Source organism: Chelonia mydas, chromosome 16 (assembly GCF_015237465.2).
Source record: "Chelonia mydas isolate rCheMyd1 chromosome 16, rCheMyd1.pri.v2, whole genome shotgun sequence".
Classification (NCBI taxonomy): Eukaryota; Metazoa; Chordata; order Testudines; family Cheloniidae; genus Chelonia; species Chelonia mydas.
In genome coordinates, this window is record NC_057857.1 from 6,190,238 (window position 1) to 6,206,884 (window position 16,647).

General features: G+C 43.5%; 1 protein-coding gene across 1 annotated transcript; it reads left to right on the forward strand.

The window, feature by feature from the left end:
- The first annotated feature begins 3,020 nt into the window (after positions 1-3,020).
- Positions 3,021-14,756, forward strand: LOC102932317 (ficolin-1-like). The gene is made up of 10 exons (XM_043530816.1): positions 3,021-3,102; positions 4,629-4,742; positions 5,158-5,211; positions 5,666-5,701; positions 6,651-6,686; positions 7,566-7,601; positions 8,417-8,544; positions 9,793-9,922; positions 10,528-10,662; positions 14,509-14,756. The coding sequence occupies exons 1-10, from the start codon at positions 3,021-3,023 to the stop codon at positions 14,754-14,756; spliced, it is 999 nt and encodes a 332-aa protein (XP_043386751.1).
- Positions 14,757-16,647: the final 1,891 nt, after the last annotated feature.

Genomic DNA, 16,647 nt, shown 5'->3' on the forward strand with positions numbered 1-16,647 from the left:
CGAATGGGCCAGCCTACTCTGCTTGACCTGAGTGGGAGGTCTAGAGGCCGATGGGGGCCAAGGACTGCCCAACACGGGTCTAGCCTTTCCCCCAGTCTTGCTCCGGTGCTGCAGCAGAGAAGGCTTCTTCTTAGCCTTCTTGGCATGCCCCATGGATGGGGAGCAGTGCCGACTGGTACCAGGTGCCGACTAGGAGTGGCGCCCCAGAGTCGGGGTCAATGCCAACTCCATCAGGATGGCTCAGAGCCTAATGTCTCTCTCTCTCTTGGTCTGAGGCTTGAACAACTTGCAAATCTTACAGCGATCGCTGAGATGCGTTTCACCCAAACAGCGTAAACAGTCCATATGTGGATCACTTGCTGGCATTGGTCACCTATGAGTGTCGCACGACTTAAACCCCGGGGCATGGGAATCCCCCAGCCCGGGCACACTAACTAAACTAAACTAAAACTAATCAAACTACTAACTACAGGTACAAACACTGAAGGAACAAGAGTTCTGAAGAAGAGCTGCAGCAAAGCTGGAGAAGAGCCGTTCCAAAGCACCTTCACTGGCGGCAAGAAGGAACTGAGGGTAGGAGGAACGCACAGCGCCCCTTACACCGCACCATGGAGGCACCACTCCAGAGGTCACTAGGGGAGCTCCCCTACAGGTACTGCTTGGGGAAAAACTTCCCACACCCATGCATGTGGCAAGTACACGCACCTATTGTGGACTACACATGAGCAATCACTCGAAGAACAGATAGTTCTGCTTTAAACTGTAAATAGGGACATGGTATGGAATGTCCTGGCCACCCTGTACTAATAGCCTTAATACCCTCTGTAAAGTCCCATCATTAGCTGTAGCCCAAGAAAATTCTTTACACTTCCTGCCTGAGGCTGGACAATTCTTTTTTGATCCGTCTGACATGCACTATGTCTGACTCCACCCCTGTTTCTATTACAGTTTTATCAAATGTTCTGGACAATGTGTCCCTTACGTCCTCACCCACGTGCACTCTTTGTATCAGCCCAGGGGCTGGGCACGTTTTTAAATCCAATGTATGTGCTTTATTCCCTTTCCCTATCTCAAAGTCTAACAATTCTGTTTGATCTTTTACTGTCACTGCTAGTACACATGTACCTGTAGTAGGAAGGAGTTCCCCCATTATAAGCTTTCAGTTTGACCAGTTTGCTCACCATGTTCCCTGAGTTTTTTCCAACCTTTTGACACTAATACCTGAAACAACATTTACCTGGCATCAGTGCACAATTTGTAGGTTATAAGAGTCCCATTAGTGTCTAAGGAAATTGTCCATTCATTTCTTCCTTCCTCTTCAGCTACAGCTCCTAGATAGAACTCCTGACTCCTGAGCTGTTGTCTGTGCTCCCTTCCTGGATCACTTGCATAAGCACACAGGCTTCGCTTCCTCTTCTGCAGTTGCTGAACCTGGTTGCAGACGTTGGCAAAATGATTGTATTTCTTGCAAATATTGCAGCACTTACCAAAATGTTGTCGTTTTTTGTCCACATCTTGAGCAATCTTTGAAGTTTTTATAATCTCTTGTGCTTTGCATTTTTAATGCATCTCCATTGTTTGTTTTGTACTGACTGACTGCTTGCCAGTTTTTTGTCTCTCATGTCACTCTATCCAGTGTGGCAGTCTGTTCTGTTTTCCTTCTATTATTGTTATGCTGTTGAATGATTTCTGCTGCCTGACACAGTCTTAGGGCTTTATTCATATCGTCCAATAGTCTCTTTTGCAGCTTTGGATCTCTGATTCTAATTACAAACCACAATACCACAGTGGGAAGTGTCAGCATGCTTCCCCAGTGCAAAGAGAGGAAATATCCGTTGCACACAGGCAGAACAGCAGCTGCCTTCTTGCTGTACAGACTGGAATCATGCAAACACACATGCACATAAAGAAATGAACCTTGGCAGTGATCTGCCATCTGGAGCGTCTGCCATGCAGCAGTCACTGAAAAATCACATGGACATGTAGAAAAATGCAGCAGTGGTATATCAGCAGATATGGCCTGGGCATGCATCGTTATTATTTATTAGTTCTATGACACAGGCACACACAACACTGCAAAAATCGGGATAATAATTATTTCCCCCCATCATTCATTCGTCTTCACTGCTTAGATTGTAAGGTCTTTGGGGCAGAGATGGCTGGAAGTTGAAGCTAGACACATTCAGACTGGAAATAAGGTGTAAATATTTAACAGTGAGTGTGATTAACCACTGGAGCTATTTCCCAAGGGTTGTGCTAGATTCTCCATCACTGACCATTTTAAAATCAAGATTGGGTGTTTTTCTAAAAGCTCTGCCCTAGGAATTATTTTGGGGAAGTTCTGTGGCCTGCATTATACAGGAGGTCAGACGAGATGATCACAATGGTCACTTCTGGTCTTGGAACCGATCCCTCTATGACTGGCTCCTACTGGGGGTTTGCACAGCACTCAGCACAGGGGGGTCCAATCTGACACGCGGCCTCCTGTGGCTACTGTCACACACATCATAGTAATAGAGCAGTTGGCGAGTAAATCCACCCAATCCTGCTCTCCTTGTGCTCCCAAAGGTTCCCACTGAAGTCAACAGGGGGCTTCGAAGGGATGGAGAAAGTCAGTTTGGGCTCATTATTTGGCACCCTATTTTACTATTTCAGAAGACACATTGACAGGAATCAACTTTGTGAGGAAAGATTCAGACTGGCTCCGTTCAATAATCCTCATTGCACGATACTGCATTTGCTGTGCGGGGGAAGCAACGGCTGCTAGTCCAGTATTGAACGTCTCCTATCAGGTCATTTAATCAGCTCCAGTTGTGACCGCTGCAGCAAAAAAATCCCTGTGGAAACTGTTGGAATGTGGAGAGTGGGAAGAAGGCGCTGAGATGCTGGAGGCAGAGAGCTTTATTTGCTCTAGGCTCTATCGTTATTGCATATAAAAGGCTTAAAGGGACTGAAATATTAAAGGAGAGGAGAAGGTGAGAAGACAAGTGGAGCTGCCATTGCAGAGACCAGCACTAGCCATGAGGAGAGCTGCTCTGAAAACTCTCCTCTCTTTACTCTGTCTAGCAGCAACGGTTTGTCAGGCTAAGGACACTTGTCCAGGTGAGTGAAAGACAATCCTGTTCCCAACAGCGTTTCATACTGTGGCTCTTGCCAACCTGGACCCTGGAGAACTGGGAACCGTTCAGGAATGTTTGTTGTCCTACACATCTATAAAGTGCTTTTCCTGCTCATGGTGCTTTTTGAATAATAAAATGAACAGCTTCTTTGTACAAAACTCCTGTGTTGAAATTAATCTATATTGCAGAAGTGCACAACAAAGACTTGAGGTATTCAGTAAATAGGACACAGTTTTCGCAAACCATGTTGTGAAAATGTTGTCTCTTGTCTTCATTGAGATTCTTCAATATTTGACTTGACCTCTTCTCCCTCATGCTCATTTACTATCTTCTAACCTCCCTATGTTGCTGCTGGAATCTCTCTGTCTAAAGCTCCCATCTCCTTTGAAAATTGGGGCCAAAGCCTTTCTAATCTGGTGACTGACCGACCCACACAGGAAGATGATTTAAATTCTGGAAAATAAAATCTCAATCTTCAAAGCTCAGAGTGAGCCTATGATTTCAGATCCCTCTGCTTTTTAAAATTCACCTTTACCAAATTAAGATGATTATTTGTAAAATCGCAACTGTTGTGTATCTATCACCGCAAATCCACTACACAATTCTTTCCATGTCAACACTTTCATTTCTGCACTTTGGGTTGAGAATCCAGCAGCATTTGAAGGTTTATTTTAATATTATTTCCGAGCAGCATTTCATTTTCTTACATTCATGATCATTTTGAAAATCATTTGCTATGTACAATTTCTACCCAAAAAGTTCCAAATTGGGCAAGTGGAGTTCCTATATCACAGGAAATATAAACCATTTCCCCACTTTGTTTACCTCAAAAATGTCCACATTGATGGAGCTCAATACCGTTGACAGGTGTGTTTCTATTTTTCTTCACTGATGTGCCTATTAATAATTTTAAAACTCACAATGTATATATAATGTAGGGAGGGGACTGTTAGGTTAAAAAACATATTTAATTCTTTCAAATGTATTACCTGTGTTTGTAAGAGCAACTGTTTTTTAAATTAATTTACTTTTGGACAGTTTTTCACTGAATGGCAGCTATTTGTTTTTCCTCTGCATTTCATTCCGCTTACATAATGAGAACTGACTAGTCAATGTCACTTTTGTTTCTCTGTAGTTAACTAATTCTCATGAACTGACACAATGCTGCAATGGTTGGGTTGCAAACACTGCAGAGGGATGTGTACATCAAAATTAAGTCTGAAGTGATTTCTTTTAAATACAAATATTTAATAACTTCTTTTTAACTTTTGTTTTCACTATAACTTAAAACAAAGACTAATAGTAATAACCCCCAACTTTTAATATTAGGGCATTGTCTCTGAAATGCATAAAACTGAAAAAAATATTGGATTTATCACTAATAGAGAAAAAAAATCAAGGAACTGTCTAGGCTTTCATTTGCTGGTTGTATCCCTCTGGATTTCTGCAGAAAGTTTCAGGTCCTGAGAAGCTAACAATAATTGATTATGGGTTCATTTCTTTCCCCAGAGGTGAGGGTAGTGGGTCTCAACGGTACCGAGAAACTTACCATTGTGCAAGGCTGCCCCGGAATTCCGGGTGCTATAGGGCCCAGAGGAGACCAAGGAACTGCAGGAAATACAGGTACTGAATGAGAATCAGCCATGGATGGTGCTGACATAAATGGGAACTACTTCTGTAGTATGCTCTGACTTTGGAGATTCCTCTTGATCCTGATATGAGGAAACTCTGCCCAAATCACATAGCAAATCTCCCATATCCACTGGTAAGGGATTGGAGCTTCAAGCTCTGAAATATTGTCCATTCCCTTTGGGGTATCAGATTGGCAACCAAGTCCTCTGGTGTTTTCCCCACTCTCTCACTTGCTCACTGTGTGACCTTAGAGATCAGGGACTCCAGGGAGCCAGATGCAGATATATTATTTGAATTTCGACACCAGTGGGTTATTGTAATTCCAGGTTGAAGTGGTGGGTGGGGATTATGTACTCAGTATTTACAATACCTTGGAAAATATTCAGTCAGTTTTCTGTGTTTGCAGGAGAACTGGGACCTCCGGGGTTCCCTGGAAAGGCAGGAAAAGCTGGCCGAAAAGGTAAAGTAACAAAGGGAAGAGAACTTTGTTTTTCTATTAGGTGACCTAAGAACAGGAAATAAGTTTTTAATCAAATATTAGAGCTAGTTATAAATTAGAGTGAGTTATAAAACACCAATTCCTATAATATCTGGGCTCCAAAAACCACCATAGAATATCAGGGTTGGAAGGGACCACAGGAGGTCATCTAGTCCAACCCCCTGCTCAAAGCAGGACCAATCCCCAATTTCTGCCCCGATCCCTAAATGGCCCCCTCAAGGATTGAACTGACAACCCTGGGTTTAGCAGGCCAATGCTCAAACCAATGAGCTATCCCTCCCCCGACCACAGCTTCCCTTCACTCTATATTTGACAATAAAGCTTTTATTATTTCAATAGAACTTCAGTTCTGATCCAGTTTCAAGATCTCGCTATCTCTGATCTGTCTTTACTATCTTATTTTTTGTTCAATCAGGAGAAAGAGGTCTTGTTGGCCCCCATGGAGTGAAAGGTGAGAGACCTCAGATGATTCTTCTCACTGCAGAGCAGGGCACTTTATGACAAACAAAAGCTGAAATGAAATTGGTTCCAGTTGAACAAGAATGTCCCTTTTTTGTTGTTTAATAGCCAAATGACAAAACAAAACGGTGTTCCAAAATGAAGCATTGGAACATTTCAAAAACGTTGAAACAAAACTTTTGGAGTATGTGGGAAGGTTTTCTTCTTCTTAGCTGAATGTATTTAACAAATTTGATCCCAATTCATGAACTGTTAGAGAGACGGAACTGCATTTTTTGGTGAATAAAATATTAGCTGGAAAAATTTCACCCAGCTCTAATTATAATGTCTGATATGTCACAAGGTCCAGTGTAGTCACAGGAAATAGGTCCCAACTTCAGTATAGACATAGTGTAAGGGTGAAATTCAGCCAATGCAGAAGACAAGACAAGATTAATGCAGTCCTGCGAACCCCAAATGTCTGAAAATCTTGGGTCAGTTTCATCAAAAATCAGGAGATTGTTTTAGAATCATGAGATTATGTACAAATGATAGCTGTGGTGTCCTTTTTATTGCCTTCTGCTTTTTGAGCCTTTAGGGTGCACTGGGGTCACATTTTGAAGATTTGTTCAAAGCCTCAAGGACTAGAAACTTACTTTTTCTTTCAGACTGAAGGCTGAAATCATGTCATATCCACTGGACCCCAGGCTTTAAGGAAAACAATAGTTATCATGGGACTCATGATAAAATCCTGAGTGTTGGCAACACTGTAAATGCATCACTTAAGTCCCACAAAACACCAGCTTTAACAGATTGTGCAGAATGTAGGTGGCGCATAGGCCTTGAACTAGCCCCCTACACCATTAAACCCAAGTGATTGCTGCAGTGAAATCTTGAATTATGTAGGTCACCTCCAGGCAAAAGAAGGATCTTATTCTGAGTTTATATTTTAGGAGATAAAGGAGACACGGGAGACCCTGGACCTCCTGGAATACCTGGTGAGACCCTCTGCACTCTCCTTTATACTGAGCACAACATTTCAGTTTTATTTCTGCAGCACTAAAAATTAAGGGGCTTAAAAGGCTTGTTTCTTGAATAGATACCATGTCCACAATAGTTACCATGTCCAAAATATCAATATCCATCCTCCTGTAAGATTTGGGATCTATAAAGGGAGAAATAGCTGTGCCTACAAAAAACAGGTGGCCATCCATGTGTTGTAACATCTGGAACAACACTAGCCAGATGACCTTTGGTATGAGAGAGAACAGCTGAAATGTAAGTGAAATCTGTAGATCTGGCTGTGTATCCTAGAGAAGGTTACTTTTGCCTACCTCTCTTTATATTTCCAACATACTGGGAGTGCGGAGTATGAATCACAAAAAAATGGATCTTGTTTAAATGTCCAGTTAAAGGAATGACCACTTTTCTACCAGTACTTTATTTAACTGTTATTCTCCCATTGTCATTTGGAATTTTAAAAAAAAAGTACTGAGTCAAATTCTCAGCTAGCGTAAGCATATATAACTCCCTTGACTTTGTGGGCATTGCTTCTAGTTACTGACCAGCAATTAATTTAGTCTATTAAGGACCAATTCTTAGCCCTGCAAGTAAGAGCCTCATGAGGGAGTTACAAAATAGCGTTGGTACATAATGAGAGCTGTCTTGATGGTTCAGGCTGGAAGGCTCAGATCAGAAATGTGTGTGAATCCATTAGCACTTGGATTTTCACAATTAAAAACCTGTCTAGTGCATTTTCAAGATAACGAGTACTTTGCTATCCCAGCTGTACCTGGTGGCCAATTACATAATTTAAAAGACAGTAGAACATTTTCTGGTTCCATTTCACTTTCTACAGTGTTTCTTTTCGTGACTAGGAGAGGAACTGCTGGAAGAGATGCAGTGTCAGAAAGGTGAGAGTTTCTTATGACCACTGAATGTCATCTCATTTCATCCAGAGACCCAAACATGAAAACCCATTAGAGGTAGACAAATTACAAAAAAATACATCTGCGATTTACCCTATTTGCTGTTCTCAAACTATCAGCAAAGAGACTTTAATCTTTTAAAATGAAGGTGTTTAGGTGGCCAGTGAATCTTTTGTGGAAATACATTTCAGCCAGTGGGGTCACTTGCAAACTGTTTGATGTGAGTATTTCTGTGAGTATCTGATACTCTTTGGGGGTGAGTGTTCAACCAAGTCACATAATGACGGGAAGCCCTTCTGACTCAGAGAGGGATTTCAAAATGGCTGCATGGGCACTTCCAGTAGAAGTCTTTGTGCACATTACAGTTTCCATGAGTTTTCAAGATGCTTTGAGCCAATCCTCTGTTCAGGTTGCGCTGGTCTCACACAGAACACATGGGGTTTGACAGGAGTTTCCTCTTTCAAACAAAGTTAATACAAACCAGACTGGCACCCTGGAGTCTAAATCATTTCGTTTGCTACTACAGAGAGTATGAAAAGCCTCGCTAGGTACATACGCTGCTGCTGTGGTAGATTTCCAAAGATAGAACACAGAGGAACCACAAACTATTTAAAGGGATACTACCCAATTCCCATATGCTACAGTGTGGAGGAGAGGAGAAGATGACTCAAAGCTTCTTTTCCAGTTACCCGATTCTGCAATTGATCTGGCCCTCAGTGCAACATAAAGCAGCCTATGAATCCCTGCTCCAAAGAGAGTTATACAATCAATTTACATATTTCAATTCCTCTTTCAACCAGGAGCAAAGAACTGCAAGGAGCTCTTAGCTAGAGGGAACATCATGAGCGACTGGTACACCATCTACCCCCGTGACTGTAATGCCATGACCGTGCTGTGTGACATGGACACAGATGGTGGAGGATGGATTGTAAGAACAGAGCATAATGAAGCTCATTGGACGTTTTTTCTTGAACAACAATTTTGTGTCCCAAGAATGGGAGGTGGCCCTTAGCCAGTGGGTTGCAGCTAGAAGAAAAGCATGCGGACAGAAACTCTGAAGCTGTTAGCTCCCCATGGTTAGCTGAAATAAAAACACAGACACTTCCTGAGCCCTTCTAATCCTCCCTAGTCCTTGTCAAATTCTCCAGTTATCTTGGTTGTGAACACAATGGGTTCCATGGAGGGAACCCAGAGCTTTAGAGTCAAAAAGACCCCAACTGAAGAGACATTTGTCACTGCTCTGACACAGGTTTCCCTTCTCCTGGCTATTCTCTGCCTGGCTCTCAGAGCCTCCTCAATAGCTGCCCAGACTCCAGAACCAGATTTCCTTCTTCCTTCCACTTCTGTCACAGGCATGATGCATCAGCTGCTCTCTCAAGTGTACAGAGAGCATTCTAGGGAGATGAGGAGACGAGGGATTTGAACCCTGAATGTATCTCACATTTAAACCTTCCAATTTATTATTGTGCTTATTTATATCCCAGTTGTGCCTAGAGAATCCGATGAAGATCAGGGTCCCATTGCGCTGGGTGCTGAACACACATACTGAGAGACAGCCCCTGTCCTTTGCAGCTCATAGTCTCCATAGACAAGGCAGTCCAGAGAGAAAGCAGAGGTGATGTGACTTACTCAAGTGGCAAAACTGGGTATAGAACCCAGGTCTCCTAATTGCCAGTCCAGTGCTGTAGATTTCGGACCATGTGATCCTTTAATCTAGTGCTGTTGCAGCCAAGATTTAATATGATCCTCTGAGACAAGCCTCCCTCTGCGATAGTCACCTGAGGCTGAAATAGATCTCACCACGTTAAATCTCATCCAACGATTTACAGTCTCAGAGTTTCTGGTTTTCTGCTCTAGTAGAATCATAGAATATCAGGTTGGAAGGGACCTCAGGAGGTCATCTAGTCCAACTCCCTGCTCAAAGCAGGACCAATTCCCAACTAAATCATCCCAGCCAGGGCTTTGTCAAGCCTGACCTTAAAACCTTCAAAGGAAGGCGATTCCACCACCTCCCTAGGTAACGCATTCCAGGGCTTCAACATCCTCATAATGAAAAAGTTTTTCCTAATATCCAACCTCAACCTCCCCCACTGCAACTTGAGACCATTACTCCTCGTTCTGTAGGATGGAAAACAATGTGGGATTTCCCAGCTAAGAGCCTCCTGTTTCCCTGCAGGTGTTCCAGAGACGGGTGGATGGCTCCATGGATTTTTACCGTGACTGGAATTCATACAAGAGAGGTTTTGGCAGCCGGATGTCAGAATTTTGGCTGGGGAACGACAATATCCACCTGCTGACATCCCTTGGTAAAGACATCACCGATGCATTCTTTTCCTTACAGCAACCTTCTCCACCAAGTTTTGTTCCCACACTTTAGCCATGGATACAGGGTATAGAGTTGTACTATCGGTAGAGGTAACACTTCTACTGCAGACATCCCTGCCTGTTCCTTACAGCCCAGTCCTGCCACACAAAGCCATTGAAACCAATAATGCTGTGGTAGATGGCCTGGATCCTGTCATGATTCCTGGAGCAGCATTTTGTCCTCGGGTGGTTCGCCCACAGTACAGCAATAAGGGATGCTACAGCCTGGATGAGGTCATCGATTCTGAACTACCTTTGCAAAGCATAACATGGAGCAGGTTTTTAATAGGGAGGTCAGGTTGGTGGATGGAAATTGAATTGATAAAGTCGATAGGAAGATATTGGCTTGATGCAAGAATCAGTGGGTGGAATTCTGTGATGTGTGTGATGCAGGCAATTCGAACTAGATGATCATAATGGTCCCAACATAGGGGAGCCTGATTTGTGTGTAGAGCCTTTAGGGGCTTGTGCAACAGAAACAATCAATAACAGTAATAAACACTAATGGAAGGTGCTGAACATTTTGGTTTCAAATTGTTTTCTAAAGGTCGCAACGAGCTTCGCGTCGATCTCAGAGATTTTGGCACCAACTATCAATTTGCTCTCTTCTCATCATTCAAAATTACAGGGGAGAATGAGAAATACAAGCTGATCCTTGGAGACTTTGTGAATGGCACTGCAGGTAGGTTCTGAGCTTATTCTTTACCCTTTGTAGCAGATGGAAAAATGTAAAGCGAAAGTGATGCAGAATATTCAGGTTTCAGAGTAGCAGCCGTGTTAGTCTGTATCTGCGAAAAGAAAAGGAGGACTTGTGGCACCTTAGAGACTAACCAATTTATTTGAGCATAAGCTTTCGTGAGCTACAGCTCACTTCATCCGAGGCATTCAGAATATTCAGTGGCAGAAGCAAAAGGCGAGGTAATCTGTGGAGGTGATGTCTGTCAGGAAACATCAGTTATTCTGCAACTGAAGTATTATAGGAGGAATACAAGGTCTAGTGACTACAAAACATATAGTATAATATGGATATCCTGCCTCCTGCTGGTTGCTTTCCTACATTAGACCTTAATGCCCCATAGAAATATCTGAAATAAACTAAGTAGACACACCAGGATTGGTACAAGTCACTGGGTGGGTAGATAAGCCCCATTTCAAGCAATCGATGCATCCGGACTCTTGGATACCAGATACAGGAATATTCTGTGGCATGCAGAGTCTGCTACAGATCACTGCAGGATTACTTAGGCACACCCACAAGCCAACTAGGGAGAAGGGTTTTAAACTAGATTTAAAAGTACAGGTGACAAAAACCAAGAGTTAAGCATAAAAAAGGGCCACCTTAACAGAAGGCTAGATTGGGGGGGGAGGGGCATGTAGGGTCAGAGGAGGAAGAAGTGGGAAATCAGTAAAGAAATCTGCTCAACATCTCAGATACCGAAATGTAAATGCCAGGCAGATGTGGAACAAACAGGAAGAACTGGAAGGATTGCAAGTGGCAGACTCAAGTTGCAGCGGGGGAAGTTTAGATTGGATATTAGGAAAAACTTTTTCACTAGGAGGGTGGTGAAGCACTGGAATGGGTTACCTAGGGAGGTGGTGGAATCTCCTTCCTTAGAGGTTTTTAAGGCCTGGCTTCACAAAGCACTAGCTGGGATGATTTAGTTGGGGATTGGTCCTGCTTTGAGCAGCGGGTTGGACTAGATGACCTCCTGAGATCCCTTCCAACCCTGATATTCTATGATTAGTATAGTAGAAGAATTGCTACTTAAGTGGTATCACAGAAACTGGGTGGGATAAGTCTCATTACTGGAATATTGGTATAGTGGGGTATAGCTTGTTTAGGAGAGACAGGCAGGGTAAAAAGGGAGGAGGTGTAGAATTATACAGCAAGAATATATAAATTTGTTCTCTGCTCCAGGCAGATAGTCTCTGGGTAAAGAGAAAAAGGGTAAAAAAATAGAAATGACCTCTTGCTACATGGTCATGGGGGACTTTAACTACCCAGACGTTTGTAAGAAAAGCAATACAGAAAAACACAACATTTCTGATAAGTCCTTGGAATGTGTTGGGGACACCATTTTCTGGAGGAAGTAACCAGGGGGAACAGCCATTTTAAACTTAATTCTAACTAACAAGGAGGAATTGGGAGTGAATCTGAAGGCGGAAGACAATTTGGGTGAAAGTGATCATGAAATCACAGATTTCTTTATTCTAAGAAAGGAAGGACTAAAAACAGTAGAAGAAGGACAATGGTCTTCAATACAGCAGACTTTAACAAATTCGGAGAACTGATGGATTAGGTCCTATGGGAAGACAATCTGGGGAAAATAGAGTTCAGGAAAAAGAGGTTCTTTAAATACATTAGCAGCAAGAGAAAGATGAAGGAAAGTGTAGTTCCTCAACTTAGCAGGAATGGAGAGGTAATAACTCATGACATCAAGAAGGCTCAGGTGTTTCGTGGCTAGTGTGCTTCAGTCTTCACTAAAAAAGTTACTGGTGATGACATACTCAACACACTATTAACAACAAGGGGGAATGAATGAAAGCCCATATAGGAGGGAAAAGGTTAAAGAATATTTAGATAAGTTTGAAGTATTCAAGTCAGCAGGGCCTGATGAAACTTATATTAGGGGAATTAAAGAGCCAGCCGAAACAATCTCAGAATCATTAATAATTATCTGGAGAACTCTTGGAGGATGGGAGAGGTCCCAGAAGACTGGAGAACAGCAAACATCATACCTATCTTTAAAAGGGGGAACAAACAGGACCCAGGGAACTGTAGGCTAGTCAGCCTAACTTTGATACCTGGAAAGACACTCACTCAAATTATTAAACAATCAATTTCTAAGCACCTGCAGGACATTAGGATTAATTAGCAATAACCACCATGGATTTCTCATGAACACATCCTGACAAACCAATTTAATTCCCTTCTTCACAGGGTTATTGGCTTAGTGGATAAGGAGAAAGCAGTAGAGATGATATATTTTGATTTTAGTAACACTTTTGACAAAATCCCACATGACATTTGGAATAAGCAAACTAGGGAAATGCAGTCTGGATGAAATTACCATAACATGGGTGCATAACTGGTTGAAAGACTGTACTCGAGTAGTTATCAATGTTTTGCTGTCAAACTGGGAATGTGTATTTAATGGGGTTCTGCAGTGGTCAGTCCTGGGTCTGGTAGTCGTCAATATTTTCATTAATGAGTTGGATAATTGAGTGGAGGATATGCTTATAAAATCTGCAGATGGCACCAAGCTGGGAGGGGTTGCAAGCACTTTGGAGGACAGAATTAGAATGCAAAATGACCTTGGCAAATTGAAGAATTGGTCTGAATTCAACAAGATGAAATTCAGTAAAGACAAGTGCAAAGTGATTCACTTAGGAAGGACAAATCAAATGCACAACTTCAGAATGGAGAATAACTGGCTTGGTGGTAGTATTCCTGAAAAAGAATTGGCATTTAGAGCGGATCGCAAATTGAATATGAGTCAACCATGTGATGCAGTTGCACGACAAGCTAATACCATTCTGGGGTGTATTTACAAGAGCGTGGCATGTAAGAAACAGTAGGGAATTGTCCTGCTCTCCTCAGCACTGGTGAGGCCTCAGCCAGAGAACAGTGTCCACTTCTGGGCACCTCACTTTAGGAAAGATGTGGACAAATTGAAGAGAGTTCAGAGGAGAGCAACAAGAATGATAATAGGTTTAGAAAACCTGACCTATGAGGAAAAGTTAAAAAACTGGTGATGTGTAGTCTTGAGAAAACAAGACTGGGGGGGGGGGGGGGGGCGGGAATCTGGTAACAGTCTTTAAATACGTTAAGAGCTGTTATAAAGAGGACTGTGATCAATTGTTCTCTATGTCCACTGAAGGTAGGACAAGAAGTAATGGACTTAATCTGCGGTAAAGAGAACTAAATCAGAATTAGAATTAAATTTCTAAGTATAAGGGTAGTTAAACTCTGGAATAGGTTTCTAACAGAGGGTGTGAAATCTGCATCACTGGAAGTTTTTAAGAACAGGTTGGGCAAACACCTCTCAGGGACGGTCTAGATTTACTTGGTGCTGCCTCAGCCCAGGGGGTTTGACTTGATGACTTCTCAAGGTCCCTTCATGCCTGACATGTCTATGATTCTATGATCCTGAATCTTCCGCAGGCTCCCGGCTCAGCTATTAGTGTTAGGAGCACATTGGGCTCACATTAGACCATCACAATGGTGTAAACTGATTTCAGGACACCGAAGGATTGAGCACATTGACTGCAATGAGTTAGTGGTGTAACTGAGATCCAAATATGGCCTGGTGAAAAATGTTCCTCACTGGAAGTAGAACTGCAGTCTCTCTCCTGCACCCAAGGGAGAGTTCTGCTGTGGGGTGAAAGGAGAAATTTAGTAACTCCACTGAAGAGCCACCAGGCTGGGCTGTGGGAACTGAGCTGTAAAAAATAAACAATAAGAGATTATCTCATCCACCTTGTCTCTGTAAAAACATGTAATAAACAAACCCAATTGTTTCCACAGGGGATTCCTTAACTGAACACAATGGTATGATGTTTACAACCTACGACCATGACAACGACTTGTCTGTACTTAACTGTGCTGAAGCCTTTAAAGGGTCCTGGTGGTACAGGGATTGTCATGTGTCCAACCTGAATGGATTACACCTGAGTGGAGCCCATGAAAACTATGGTGCTGGGGTGAATTGGTCTACAGGCAAAGGGCACCAGTACTCCTACTGGCTGTCTGAGATGAAAATTAGGCCCGTGTAGCCAATCAGGGAGGCAGTTATAATAATTATACTTAGCTCTTACATAGCATTATAGACCTGTCATAATGAACATTAATCTGAAGATGACACTAAAGATCTTTTCTTTATGCACCAGCCACGAAGGGGCAGACATCATCATAGACATTTACCCAGCACAGTGCACTAGGATAGAGCTGGTAAAAAAAGATTAAAATAGTTTGGGGGGGCGGGAATGGAATGTCTAAGTTGTTTTCATTGCAAAGGGTTCTAAATAAACCCATTTTTGCAGATTTTGTTTTCATTCCTCTCCCTGATATGTAGGACCAGACAGTGTTTTATTTTCTCCTTAAAAAAAAACACCTGGCTTTCTGTAAAGAAACAAATGTGGTCGTTACCCTGAGAACATTTTCAAAAAGAATTTCTGAAACCATTTTAAAAAATTGATTTTTTTCCCTGCCAAACAAAACATTACAGCCACATCAGTGATATTTCATGAAAATTTTCATGTTTTTTCAAAGGCTGTTTGTCCTCAGAAAAGCTCATAATTTGAGAAATGTCAGCCAGCTCTGTCTAGGTTATGTCTCCTCTCCTGCATGGCTCTGCTGTCTCTTGATTCCATTACCAGAAGCACCATCACAGCTCCTACCACTGCCATGCAATTCTTCCTGTGGTGTTCGGGACTCATTACCCTCAGATGCTGCGTCTGCCCCTGGAGAACCTTCCCCTCTGTCAATAAAGCAAGGGCTGCTCAATGAGTTCCACGTCTCAGATTTGTTTGTACACACAAGACAGTTCAATAGCATTAAAGCCCAAATGTGCCTGGCCCTGCATTGTGAACATTGTGGGCAGAGTGCGCCCTGGGCAGAAGGGGACATTATTTGCCTGGCTACCCTGGGGAGTGCAAGAGAGGGGAGCTACCTCTGCCAGCAGCATTGCAGCTGCAGAAGGGTCATGTCGAAATAGGGTGAGGGTGGAAATAGAAGAGCACTGAGACGATCTCAGGCTAAACCTGCACTAGAAAGTCCCATCGCCCAGCCCACGGTGCCTTGTGAGGCAGAACAGGCCATAATCTCCCCTCTTTATGCTGGTATTATTCCCAGCGGAAGATTTAACAAAATTTAACAGCAAATGCTGACTGGACTCCAAGTCCAACATCTCCCCCCCCCCCCGCATCTCCGTCTCCGTCTCTCCCTGTGCCATGGCAGAGGAACAAAAAGATGGGCACCGATGCAGGCAGGGCTGGCTTAGGGGAGGGCCACCTTGGTGACTGCCTTAAAGGCCGTGGTGAAGGGGGGTGTTGTGCAGAAGTGTGCACTGCCGGTGTAGAGTCAGAAACTGCTGCCAGGTCAGTGCTGCGTGGGGGGGCATCCATGGGGGAGCGGTGACACACAAATACTACTCCCCCACTGCCCCCCACATTTCTTCAAACCCCCAGAGGGCTGTGTGGGGAGGAGCGACGCCAAGCACTCCATGCACCCTGGTCACTTTCCTCACCTGGACTGTGCTGTGAGGTGAGCATCAGAAGCTGCTGCTCCCTTCCCTCCTGGCTGAGTAAGGGGAGGGCAAAGTGACCTGGATGCAGGGAGCCCTGACTTCGCTCCTCGCTCCCCTCCAGCCCCCAAGGGGTGCATGGAGGAGCAGCGTTCAAAGGGGGAAGCAAGCAGCAATGCCAGCTGCTCCATGCATCCATGTCAGTTTCCCCATGTGGGTGCAGGAGGGGGTGCAGGTGTTAGCGGCGCAAGGGTTAAGGGTGCAAGGGGGGATGGGGAGCCAGGGAGTCCACAGCGGCTAGGGGCACCAAAATATAAGTTCGTCCAGAGTGCCATTTTCTTTAAGGCCAGCCCTGGGTGCAGGCTTTTATTGTGGACCCCCATATGCCATCACAAGTCCCACATTCTCTCTTCCCTCACCCC

Coding starts and splice junctions, on each gene's coding strand:
- LOC102932317 (XM_043530816.1), top strand. CDS start 3,021: ATGAGGAGAGCTGCTCTGAAAACTCTCCTCTCTTTACTCTGTCTAGCA. Junction 4,743..5,157: donor AGGAACTGCAGGAAATACAG/GTACTGAATGAG, acceptor CTGTGTTTGCAG/GAGAACTGGGACCTCCGGGG. Junction 6,687..7,565: donor TGGACCTCCTGGAATACCTG/GTGAGACCCTCT, acceptor TTTCGTGACTAG/GAGAGGAACTGCTGGAAGAG.